General features: G+C 36.0%; 1 protein-coding gene across 1 annotated transcript in view; it reads right to left on the bottom strand.

Annotated features, from left to right (window-relative positions):
* Positions 1-14,014, bottom strand: part of LOC146145571 (uncharacterized) — a 35,387-nt gene that overhangs the window by 6,734 nt on the left and 14,639 nt on the right. Inside the window, exons 7-13 of the mRNA XM_083390620.1 lie at positions 13,377-13,579; positions 12,992-13,193; positions 8,922-9,069; positions 7,606-7,733; positions 6,574-6,730; positions 2,486-2,603; positions 558-650 (exon numbers count right to left, since the gene is read on the bottom strand). Of these exons, the coding sequence (XP_083246746.1) occupies positions 558-650; positions 2,486-2,603; positions 6,574-6,730; positions 7,606-7,733; positions 8,922-9,069; positions 12,992-13,193; positions 13,377-13,579 (1,049 nt within the window). The remainder of the gene's footprint in view (positions 1-557; positions 651-2,485; positions 2,604-6,573; positions 6,731-7,605; positions 7,734-8,921; positions 9,070-12,991; positions 13,194-13,376; positions 13,580-14,014) is intronic.

Below are 14,014 nucleotides of genomic sequence, written 5' to 3'. Positions count from 1 at the left end.
AGACTGTTCTAAGGTTCCTCCAATCGCTATTTTTAATAAAAACCGTCATGGCTAGCCAGTACTCTGAATACAATTAATCAAACTTACTTTCAACATGTAGCCTACCTATATATATCCCCTCTCTCCACAAAAAAATATTCACTGCTTTAGAATTACCTAAAGACTATCAAAACACCTTACGAATGTCAAGCTAAAAAGTACATTTTTCAAAAAAAAAAAGTGAAAATTTGGAATAAATCAATCATTTCCAAAAGCACGCTGTAGAACTTTTTGGACAAAGTTCCGTACACAAAATCACATTCCCACAACCAAAATTTTATTTAGTTCTGCCAACAGGGGGCGCAATATGCCGGTGTTCCATTGATCCCCATGTTCCATGGGTCCCGCACTTCACCTACAATTTGTCATCACTGTTTTCATGTAGCTATGTATGTTACCTGCTTAAACCAGACATTTTAAACTGCATTTCGAAAAGCAATGCCTCCAACTTGCAAATCGACCTTAAATCACAAAATAGTGATTGAAATGCATTGTCGCTATGCCACTATGTGTGTTACCTGACGTAATCTTCATTGACCTTGTATTTGTAGGCGAGATAGCTTAGTGCCTGCGTGCTCGGCAGACGAAGTGCAGACGACTCCAGGTTGTACCTGCACACAATGAGACACAGACGGTTTTATGATTGGTTAACTGTCCTGCATTCTATATCCCTAATTGAGATTAATAATAATAATAGGGCTTTGGACGTTCGTAGAAAAACAAACGATTTCCGGGTTTACAGAAAGTAAATAGACCTAAAAACAGATCCTATAAAAGCCGAATAACATGTTTTTCGAGATGTTAAAGATTAGTAGATTTCACTGCCAAAACAGAACCAAGTTATAGAAAAAAAACTGATTTTCGAATTAAGTTCTGATCTAAACATCTATTGTACACATTTCAAACGGACACATTTAACAAAAATGTAGTCGTAGCTTTTCGTATTTGTAAAAATAAATTTAAACGAAAAATATCAACTGGTAGGATAACATTATTTTGGATGTCGCTCTACAATTTGTTTAGCTGTGAGAAAACAAAAATACACCTAAACATTACAAATCATTTGCATCGATGCAAAATATGATTTAATGAAATCGTAACGATAAGAAAGTGCAAAACATCGTCTAAAGTTAGCACGGTTTCTTTGCAAAATCTACAGTCGCCTAAAGTTTACCAACGATAGCTAAACAAAATGGCGAAGTGTGGAAGCGTATATAGGTATATTTTGCTTCAAGCATTTTGGACCTTGCCTGTGTTGCTTGTGGATTTATGTACATTGACATGCTACGCAGCAGTAGACTGTTGGCCAGTATTGTGATGACTTGATTCAATTCATCATTACAACTTTGTTGCCAAATTTTATTTTAAACGACTTGACTTGAGTAGTTCAGGTTAAATGATCTGACTTCGAGTTTAATCAAACGAAATGACAAATAAAATTAGGTATTTTAATTAACTAAAATGTAGGTTGGACGTAGAAAGAATATCATAGTCCATATAGGAGTGGGTAGAATTTTCAACGTTTGCAACATCTCTTGATTGATTTTCAACATTTAATTTTGGTAAAATTGGGGTATTTACTTTTTTAAAACGGTTTTGGTTGCGTGCACTATGCACGGATCTGTAATAGCTTAATAATAAATTTTAAAGCCAAAAAGGTCGAGTAGATCGACAGCATCTTGATTAAGACGTTTCGATACGAACTTGTATTATCTTCAGTTAGTGTGTCATCTTCATCATCTTCACACTAACTGAAGATGATACAAGTTCGTATCGAAACGTCTTAATCAAGATGCTGTCGATCTACTCGACCTTTTTGGCTTTGAAATATATTATTAAGTTTTGGTTGCCATATGAAACAATGCAAAAGATTGAATCAGTTTACTATTTTATTAGTTTTAAATCATTTAACTTAACAGTAATGACTGGAAGTGGAAATGACGTGCTATAGTAGTGGCTTGGACTGGGACATGACTGTTTTCTTTATGTAAACCGACTGAACTTGGTCTTAGGTTATTTAGCAAATAAATTGACTAAAAGTGAAATCATTTTTAAAATAACTTGATTACAGCTTAGTAAGAATATCAAAGCCCATACTGAAGTAGATATCATTTTGAACGTTTCGAATATCTCTTTCGATGTTAAAACTAAATAAAGAAATATTCGAAACGTTTAAAATGATACCTACTTTAGTATGGGCTTTGATATTCTTACTACGTTTTACTACAACTTTCAACCATTATGCTCCAAAGTTGATCATAACTGTTACCAACCTACTAAATGAATACTAAGAACGATTTTGGATTCAACGCAAATACACGCAAATTTCCGTAACGCATTTAAAACTCAAAGGATGATATTCACCCGGACCCGAAATATTTCCAAATCCAGCCACCATCAAACCTTATATAACCGTGGCACCACTTAAAGGAGACAGACAGCGTACCTAGTCACTTCGCATGGAGTCTCGCAGACGCAAATCTTTTCGTCTTCCTTGACCAGAAAGTCCAGGGCAGGGTCGGCGCACTGTTTGTACTGCTCTGGGCTGCAGAACGGGGCCTCGCCTGTAAAAATAACCGTTGAAAACAGAACATATAATGATGAAGCGATTGAGTTCGGTCAAAGAGGGCGAGACATTCAATGACTCGTGTAATGATTAACAGCCAACCTTTCGGACTACCGATATTGAAGTTTTGTGGCTTGCTATATGGAAAGTTTAAACGGTTTTGGGTTTTACTCCAGTCTCCATTGAACATATAGTTTAGTAGTCCAGTAGTGCTAGTTAATAAGATCAGAATTTTATGTGGGTGTTAAAAGATATACAATGATATATATTTCACATAAATCTCTATATTAAAATTCCTGACCTTGATTCAGAATTCACTGGCAAAGCTAGCAATTTAGGTCAGACATTTTTGATATATCTTAAAAGATATATATTTTTTCCCCCGCAAAGGCATCGCCAGTATATTTTAATTCGAATGAAGATATACTGACGATGCCTTTGCTGGCGAAATATATATATATATTTTAAACTATTTTAATAGTGTCTGACCAACATTGCTAGTTTGCTAGAGTATTCTGCTGTTACTGAACAGAAATTAAGGTCGACATTTATATTGCAAGTATCAAAAAGATTTTAAATAGCTCACATTCAGTGCAACATTTATTATACATATTTTGATATACTTCTACTTTACGGTTTAACTTGAGCCCCAAAACTACGTTTTATCTGTACTCGTTATTTGATTGTACACTAGTAATAATATATAAAATGTCTAACATGGTAACATGAAATGAAAGTATCAAAAAAAATGTGCATAAAAAAATGTGCATCAACGTTGTAAAGTCTGCAACCAACTCGGTCCGAAATATTGATACTTATTTGCCAGTCAAACAAAATGCATTTAAAAAAACTTTTGAATTAAAGCTAGCCCCCGGTAGCTAGTTTAAAATCAAATTTATAAAAATCGATCTTTTTTCCGGTTTAAAACCTTTTTTTAATTCCACAACCGTTAAAACCCGCCATTTCTAGGTCAGTAAACTTTCCGTTCGATTAAATACGGTTTCCGAACGCGACTTTTACAAAAACTGTTTCTTCGCCAACACAAAACAACTAAGATCAGGGCCCGATGTAAGAGTCCCGCAAACGCGGTCCAATCAATTTCGCGAGAATTTATTAGCCGCAGTGGAAAGCAGTGAAGCAAGAAAACACCCGGGTGGCGGATTAAATTGAGGTGTCAAGGCATTACGCCTGGTTATAGCACTCGCTTAAATTACCGCCATTAGGAGCCCAACGGTGGCGGAGCAGTGACTGAGCTGGTGCGGGGGACAGGTGATGTCTTAAAATTTATTGACCTGCTGCGGTGACGTAAGTTTGGACGCGGGCTGCTGCGCGTGTAGGTGCTCTGATTTTAATTAAACGCCCGTGCGCTGTGTTAACAACAGCTGAAGTAAAAGGTATTCGGGACGACACCCTTCTTACAAAACAATAGTATTTGGGTACACTATATGCACGGATCTGTAATGTAGCTTGATAATAATGAATTTCACGGCCAAAAAGGTCTAATAGATCAATCCTCTTGATTAAAACGTTTTGATACGAACTTGTATCATCTTTAGTTAATGTGACTGAGAAATAAACCAAAGATCACTTATAAAAGGTGGGACACAATTCTTATCATTATTGATCAATAATGATAACAATACTTCTCAGTCATATTATCTGAAGATTACTTCTCAGTCACATTAACTGAAGATAATTTCTCAGTTATATCAACTGACGATTACCTCTCAGTCACATTAAGTGAAGATGATACAAGTTCGCATCGAATAGTATCATATACCTAGACATTGGTGAACACTGAACATCTTCCCTAAAACAAGTTACGACGACAATGCATAAACACCATATTATTATTATCAGTTGTTTAATGATTAAAGTGTCTTAGTCTCACATGTTTGCCCACATGCCTATTTGCAATACATAAAAGTGTATTTTCAAAGATAACGTGAAATTTCGTGGAACACTAGAGGGTGTGTATTGTGTATGCAACGAGAAAACGGTTGGAATTTTTTATTTCTTTTCATACTTAATTAGATAAAAAACTAAAAAAAAGAAGCTTATTTGGAAAAAAATAACTTTTAAGCTGAACCTTTAAAGAGCTTTTTTTTTTAGAAGAACGTTCATGCACAAACACTGCTTTGTGGCAGAAATAAGGTTACAAAGTGTTGAGCGTACTACTCTGGCCTTTATTAAGCCTAAAATGACTGGCACTCGGGGTATGTTATTCTCCACACACCAGGCAACTATTTGAGGTATAAAGCGTCATTCGTGCTAAAAGGGTCTTTGTCGACACTTGGTTTGGCGGCTTGGTAAGGTCACCTTCATTAGGGTAAGGCGGTGGGTGTGTGCAGCGATCGAATTTGACCGATTTTACAGTTTTCGCAAGTCGCTTGATAAGGTCACGGAATGGAAGGTTTAATCTAACTAACCAATTTTTTTCTTAATTTTGAAAAGTTTGACCTCCATCGCTTTTACATCTCAATCAAGCAAACTTGCCAGTTTTCTTATTCGACTGATTTTTTTTAAAACACGTGTTTAGTTGGGTGTCATTGTGTGTCTTGTAAAATAGTGTAAAAAAACGCAAATATTCTTTAGAATTTGTTCTCTTAATCAAAGTCAGTCAATCATAAGAATATTTGCTGCCATTTGTGTCCTTGTTGTCATTTACGTGTAAGGGCGAGGAGATATCTTCATATTTTACACATTCAATTTGCGTAAAAAAACGCCTCAAATCCTGTACTTGAATATTTTGTAAACCGTTGCGTTTAATTTGAAATTATAGGCTGACATGTGCCTTTCAAGGAAAAATCTTATTTGGATCAGATTTATTCGTCAAATTTGAAACCATGCCTTCAAGGCGAAATTCATACTCTTTTTGGATTCCATTACGACCGTCCGTAAATATAGAGTAGAGTTTAAACTCCAGTTTGAACCCACAAAAAGTTCATTCAAGAGGATATGGTCACCAAAGCTTTGTTATATTTCTCCAAGAAAAAGGGTTGAGAACCACTGATCTGCAAGATCCCAGTCAGGTATCGGTGATAGGGGTGTCCAAAAATAACGGTTCGAAGCCGATACCCGGTACCACGTAATAGTATCGGTACTCGTCCGATAGGAGGGTGGTTTTGGTGCCAATCCAATACCAAATTAATTTGCGCTTAACAGCCATGTTTTGGGATTCAACGCAGAGTTCTCTATAACTTCAAAGGCAAATTTGCAAAAAAAATTTACATAAAAAATAGAAGATAAAGGCTTCCTAACGCAAAAGCAAATTTCGGCCTAATACCTTGAAAATTATTAGCATTGTAATATTCAGTTTGACAAATTTTGTTTATATGACCATAGTGATGACGTCATTTGGTATCGGATCGGGTCGCGATAATATTTTCTCAAAACAGTTATCAATTGGATGAACCTAAACTTCCTGAAGCTAAAACAATTTTTGTGCTAAAGAGCCTAAAAAATGACCTATGAATGTTTAAATTTTATCTATTTTACTTGTTTGAACATGGTAATGACGTGATTTGGCATCGAATCGATTTGAGATATTTTTTTCTCGAAATATCGGGTATGGGGATCCAGTGTTTTTTTTAAGGTGTTTTTGAAATTTTGGACTTGCAACTTTTTGGTATTTAAATGAAACACTTGCGGTCTCTTAAAACTACTTAGCGGTCACCAAAACCAAACTTTAAATAAAACCCTGTGGGTATCAGTATCGGAATCAAATGCCAAGTATCGGACATGCCCATAACCGGTAATATGGCTGATCTGATCGCTCACCTGGCATAACAAATTTCGGCCTAATACTGTGAAAATCATAACCACCGTAATATTCAGTTTAATATTTCAGGCCATGGTAAACGTCAATCGATATCGGATCCCGATAACATTTTTCTCCAAACATAGGGTATCTGAATGGAATGCCAAGAATCGGACATACCTATAATCGGTAATATGGCTGATCTCACCTGGCATATGTACCATCCTGCAGTTACAGTTGTCCATTACGAACTTGGTCTCGCACGTGATACGGCATCCCGAGATGCTGTAGTTCTTGAAGTGCTGGTGCTGAGAGCGATCGAAGTCTTGCACGCAAGAACCCCACGGGTCGGGAAGAAATGTAATCTGGGTAAAAAAATATGGTGTGTGAGACGAGTCGAGGTTATATCAGTGTTCCGTCTAACCCAACGTGTTTTCTTGAGCCTATGCCAAATTACGTCATTAATACAAAATAAGCAAAATTTATAAAGTTGAAACACGGAAAGGTGATGTTTGCAATGTATTAAAGATATTTTTTTCCATGACAGTCCAAATAGAAGCTAATTACTCGGGAAAGATATTTGGCGAAAAAAACGTTTCCAGATGAAATTAAGATCGTTTTCGTTAAATTATACCGCAATACAATGTCTAACAATGGAATGGCCTTTATATTATACGAAATTACTTTTTATGGCAACACAGTACGAAGACCCACTTTGATAAAATATGTTTTCAATTAACTGCAAAACACTTAAAAGTACCAAATCAAGCGTTTGTTATTGTAAATGGTAAAATGTAGCTTGATAATGAATTGCAAAGCCAAAAAGGTCAAGTAGATCGACATCATCTCGATTAAGACGTTTCGAAACGAACTTGTATCATCTTCAGTTAATGTGACTGAGAAGTAAATTAAAGCATCGCTTATGAAAGGTGGGGAGCAATTGGCATCATTCTGAGTTGTCTTAGCTTTAAATTGCTCGACCTTTTTGGATTTGCAATTCATTATTAAGCTACATTACAGATCCGTGCATAGTGTACCAAGAAATGTGAAATGTCCACCATATTCTCCATTCTCGATGCCCGTTATAATTTTACCTACGTTGATAATTACAGCTTAAACGTATTGTAGAAATTGCCATGAAAAGTCTGCAATCTTTTACGAAACATTTAACAAGGTTTAACAATTGAAATAAAAAGTTTCGAAAAATTTGGAAAATGAAACCACTTGAACAAAAACCGACCCGTTGTTCTTGGGTGGCAACTAGGTTCTGAAATCCCGGTGAAATACCGAAACCGAGTTCGTGAATAAAAGGCGGTTCACTTTGAACGTGCAGCTGGACTTTGAATCCAGCTTCGACCGAAATTTCGTCTGAAACAAAACAGTTTTTCGTGTTTTGGAAGTTTAACTATTCCTGAATGATAGCCGACAACACGAACGACCGTGGTTAGTTGACGACTGCTTTTGCTCGCCTTTAAACAAATTGAGTTTCATACCTTTTGTAAGGAAAATAAAAAAAATCGTTTTTAGGGTGATAAAAAATTTATACTTGGCTGTGATCAAAACTAGAATTTGTAGCTAAATTCAAGTTCTTGTCAAGATATTGTGAAGATTATACAAAGAAGTATTTGGTTAGATTCAAACAGAAGCACAAATGTTATAAAAACGATCTAAAACAACTTTATTTAATAAAAGCAGAGTACTAAACGATTCATTTGAATTAAGATTTCAAGCAGAACTAACTATGGTATTGTGTTCTTCTTGAATAAACTTGTCTTATATTTTTTTTATACCCATTGCGGTTCTGTTTGGATTTTACGATACGGATAAAAGATAAACAACTAGAAATGTTGGAACAGCTTTAGATCCCAATATAAACAATAATAATAATAATAAATAATATAAAAACTATTTAACTCCGTGAATCTGAAAAAAAAAAGAATAAATATTTAAACAACTATTAACTCCGAAATAAACTATAAACTCCGAATAGGAAAAATGGTATCTGAAGTTCGCGAGCGAAATTGTTATCCGACATCATTTACATCATTTAAAAGATTGTCTTTTAATGTTCGGTAGGTCTACTGATTATGCCGTCATAAGGCACCCTGTGATCTAAGTGCAATGTTAACGTTGACCAGCACAGTGGTTCTTAACTTTTTATGGCTCGGGACTCTCTCAACAATTGGTTGGCCCCTGTTCACGTGATAAAAATATGCGTCACATAATATGAAATCTATGCAGTAATATGAAACACAACAAATTTGAGTGCATTTGGTGAATAATTAAATAACATATGATCAAAGACCCCCCGAAAACCCTGAATAGCCCCGTTAATTAACCCTGAACTAATACAAAAAAAAACAAAAAAAAAAAAATCGTTAATTATTTGACTGGGAAAAAAATACCGGGATAATGCGACCGACCCATGTATAGCCTCTGTATATAAAGGGTGGTGTTATTTTAGTTTAATATATTGACATTTAAATCATCGTAAACGAAATGCTTTAAGTATAAAACATATGCCCTGGACTAAGATTTTAAAAAAGTGTTATTTACCAGTTTCCTGCCACACCGGCATGTATTCGTTCTGCTGCGTGTCGAGCAAGATTTCAAGGCCGTTGTCCACTCCGCCCTTGAGGGTCTTGAGCGGCGGGTACTGCTGGCCCGAGTTGAAGGTATAGCACTTGCCGTAGCGGGTGAACACCTTTGTAAAGAGACGACACGGTTAGCCATGGATAAGCAGCTCAAAGTATTCGTATCCGATAACTTGGAACATGCGATATATTTGACTACACACAGTTTCGTAACTAGCGACTCAGATAATTTTAAGAGAAAGCAGAGAGATGTCTGTGTTCAAATAACAAAAGCCATTGTCTTATTTGGTGTCACATATTCACAAGTAGAGATACACCTCTAGATAAGGGTTCTCCAAACTTGTTTGGACTACGGGCCAATATTTGTGAATCTGTTTTTTCGCGGACCGCAATACAAAGGAAAAATAAACAAAACCGAATTTTATTTCTTTACAAAACTGACAGCATCGAAAACTTTCGAAATCATTAAGTTGTGAATAACTGCGGTAATTATCTTTGAAAGGGTACTACGTAGTGTACAACGTACATGTGTGATTTTTAAATTCTTGTCATATTGCCTCAGACCACCAATGGTCCACGGACCACAGTTTAGGAAACCCTGCTCTAGATGATTGTAAAACCTTAGTATATTCTTAAATCAGATTCCAAACTCACAAAAAGAGTAATTGTGGAAAATATGACTAGTTTTGTCCTGCTTCTTTTCGGTAATCTTAGTTATACACCCTGCTTCATTGGCTTTTTCAGAGGTTCGTTCGCGGAAAGTTTATAAAGGTACGGACTTACTGTTAGTTTCAGGAACGAGTAATTTTTAGAGAACGACGTGTAGTATTTTAGTTAAAGGCCGTAATTAAAATCGATCTAGCTGCCTACTAAGCTTTTTTTTTAAATGCAATTTAATGTTAATCACAAGAGGCACTATTACAAGAAATAGCTTCATAACAAAGAAAGCATTTTTATCGGAAATTTGCTACGTCCATTGGGAAATTAAACAGACAAAAGGAAAACTAATCTACAAGACGTTTAATTTTTGAACAACAAAACTGGATAACAAGTAAAGCCATAGGTTTGACATGAAATAGCTTTGATGCTGTGCTTTTAACAAACAAAAAAAACGAACTCTGGAAATTGGTTAGTAACATACGATGCACGATGATGATTATCAAAGCCCATACATATGTAAAGGTAGCATATTTTTAACGTAATCCACATATCTTAACTGTTTGTGACTTAATCTAAAAAGATTAAGATATACACGTTTTGATGAAGACTCATCATCAAGATCAAGATATTGTTTGTTCGCGATTTGCTTGTCATACAGTTAAACCAAACACCGCATTTGAATGTAAATCATATTGTTTCTGTTCATTTATTTTGTATTGCTGTAAATATTTGCCATGATTTAGTTTTTAAAAAAAACTTTGACTACATGCCCAAAAGGAATATTCTGCCCAATGATTAATTTTCTACGTCTAGCTTCAACCTTCACCCATTATGCTCCAAAACACACCATGTGGTTCTACATCCATCATAAGTAAGATTATCTGATGAAGGCTATGTGGTTTAGTACTTTGGTATATTACATAGGCAGAACAGTAAGCAAAAGTGAAAAAATAGTAGCACTAAAAATACAGCTAACAACTTGCTGAAATTAGTGATCCATAAGTTAATACAGTCGGGCCACACAGTATAAATGACGGATATAGTCTTAACGAGTTATTTATCGGCTTATCATTTGGGATTTCAAGCTCTCTTCACTTTGATTTCATAGTCCGATGGTGTGAGTTTATAACAGAGCATGTGTCAACAACTAGTAACGACAGATCTATCAGCGATTAGAAACAGTAATGAGCAAGCTTTATACAACCGAGGGCTACATTTAAGTTTTTTTGGCTTTGTACAAAAACTATATTGTGAAAGAAAGAGAATCCTGAAAAAAAAAACTGAGAAAAATATATACTCCTAAAGACACAGTGAAAAGTTAGTATTATAAAACCAAGTTGTATTTTGCCAGTCTAAAACGGGATTAAACTTATTTGTAACAAACAGAGAAAAGCTTTACGATAAACAGAAACAGCATTTTAATTTAAATTTCTCCAAAAATCAAAAAAATACATGCGGAAAGTTAATCCAAATCAACTGCAAAATCCAAAAGCAAATAGATAAGTATGAAAAGTGGATCGGGACGTTTGCCTTACGGCGGCGACTTGGGAGACAAAACGAGGCCAATTCCCTCAAGCACCGACACCGTCGATAGTTGGAAAAGCCGCAACTAATACGCTGCCATAAATTTTTCATGCAGCAGCGATGAGAACATGGTGCAGTGCACAAGATCAGTCGGTCGGCGTCGCGAGACCAAAAGGCCAAATTTGCCTGAACAACGGCCCACTTGGCCACCTTAAAACGGCCCCTGACTGGTTTTACGACAATTTTGCCGCAAAAAACGTACTAATCCGACCAATGAATATGCTTCTTTATTCAAGGGCTTACTTGCCATTTTTAGGGTGGTTATATAGTTTACCAGGCCGATAAACAAGACTTAAAAGAGAGCCTGGCCGTAAGAATGCGGCCGGAACAATCCGCTCCCTTTGGAACCAGCGTGAAATCGGCTACAAGTCGTCAGTCCGTTCCGCCTCGGCTTAAAATTAGAGCACGAGGAGGCAATACAAGTATCGAACATATGCCTCGTTCGCGTTGCAATATTTAACTTATAAGATAAACAAGGGATACGAGGCTGTGTGCCGTAGTATCAAGCCGGCTACAGCATAAAACATGCTTCACAAAAACACAGGTTATCACAAAAACATGTTAGACGAATGTAGTACAAAATAGTGCAAACCGATTATAAGCAATAAATCAACTTAAAAATAACAACTAACGACATGTAGCAATCTTCTAGGTTTACGTGCAAAATTTGAGAAGAATTTCTGAAGTTTATAATGAAATGTTAAATGAAACCACTTAATTTCAACCCAAGTCATTTGACTCATTGACGTCCAGGTCAAGTCATTTGTCTATAAGTCAAGTCAAGTCATTTTACGAAAAGAACTTAAGTCAATTAAAGCAATTTGAAAACAGTGACTTAAGTAATTACAACACTGACCGCCAGTACTCGCAAACTCGTAGTATTACCAAATACATACACATGTTACTCAATGAGATAAATCAAAATACACACTCAGAATAAAAGCAAAAAGCTCTGTATTGGTCACGAAAAAACACATTTTTTTGCTGCAAGACACATATTTCTGTCTGAACTGTGTATTGGATAACTATTGCAACCTTTAAAACAATTCTAACTTAAGCCATCAGATAGTGCAAAGTTTTGTTTTAGTTTTGTTTATTTCGTAAAAATGCAACAATAAACATACACATAATATTTTATTTATTTTCACTTGCATCAACGTACAGGTAATTATATTGTTGAAATCAACAGCTGGATAACTGTGTGCTGCTATGTCAAAGTTCCAACATAACCTATGGTGTTATTTAAACCGTTATCTTGGTGGTAGAATTTGCCTGGCTAAAAATGCAAATTAAATGGAACTTTATAAGCCAAATTACATCAGTAAAAATATAAAGCTTTTAAAATACATTACTTTTCTCAAGGCAATTTTAACACTTTGGCCTGGCAGGGACGTTTGTCAGTTGTGCGAAAGCGAATTCCGCGATGAAACGCAGTACCTACTATAAATTATTCCACCTTTTTTAATTTTTTATTTTATTTTTTTTATTGCACAAAGTAAGTTCGCCCATTATGCATTTTTTTACTGCAAAAATGTGAATGTCAAAGATTAGTACTGATAATTCAGCAGCATGGCTGAAGATGTGTCCTGACTGGGAACCTGAAAAACGCCTTTGGACAAAGCACAATCCTTTTTAAACAGGAATGAGATGGAAACTACAATTAGATCCCAGAAAAAAATCACAAATTAAATGAGAATTAGCAAAAGAAGCAGATATCTCTAATTCATCGAACCAAACAGCCACATAGAACTATCTCAAGTCTGTTCCACACACAAAGCAAAAACTTACCGTTGTCCAGTCGCGATAGGACCTACAATCCCTGCCTCTGTACTTGCAGCTCTTTACCATCTCGTTCACCTGATGCCCGGTTCGATCGTAGAACTCGGACATGTTAAACGACTTGGCTGTAGGCTTGTAGTTGGCACCAAGTTTTACCAAGGGCCGGATTTTGTTCCAAACAAAAGGCCAGGTCTTGTTGTCTCTGTAAGGCCTGCAGAAAACCCGCCGTATTTTTACTATATTTTTGGCAAAACATGTATAGAAAACAAAGAAAAATCCCCACCCAATGTATAATTACGAATGGGGGTATGCGTAACCCGAGGGATCACGGTAAATGACCACAACCTATTAAATATTAAATAACACACAAATAAAAAGAGTCTCTTACAAGTACCTTAATTGAAACGAGAAATTCGAGTCGAAAATCCCGAAGATTTTCTCGCCAGTATAGTAATAGTCGTCGGTGGTAACTTCGCTTAGCCTAAAGGAATTCATGTTGCAAATCGTGAGTGCCGGAAAGTCGATTTCAGTGGCTTCTTGCTCGTCTAGTTTGGTTACATGAGGATGGGAGCTGTAGTACGTGTAACGATCATAGGCCTGAAATATCACGAAGTTGATTAGAGATTAGACGATACTGATAAACCATATCCTAAAAATAATGATGGAGTGAGTCATTACTCATAAGAACCGTGTTTTATGAAACCAAGTAAGGCCGTCAGATTCGATGCCAATATAATATTACAGCGAAGGTTAAATAAACCGACTTGGGTTCGAAATCACTTATGCACTAATGATCGCGCGGTTAAAGTAAATTAAAAAAATCACGAAAAACCAAGCTCATTTAGCATCTCACAAGCTATACATTTGAGTAACTCTTAATGCCAATCCTGCGAAGTGCGCTTTTAAATAATAGTATTTGGCCCGCCATAAAAATGCCCAACATAGAGGCAGTATGGGTCACCAGACATATTCAGGCAATGTTAAACCCCATTGATTAACTGACTGTCGGATTACATCTAGAGAAATATTTCT

This window comes from Ascidiella aspersa, chromosome 5 (assembly GCF_963924565.1).
Source record: "Ascidiella aspersa chromosome 5, kaAscAspe10.2, whole genome shotgun sequence".
Classification (NCBI taxonomy): Eukaryota; Metazoa; Chordata; class Ascidiacea; order Phlebobranchia; family Ascidiidae; genus Ascidiella; species Ascidiella aspersa.
Note: the sequence above shows the minus strand (reverse complement) of the source record. Positions and strands in the feature narration are given on the sequence as shown.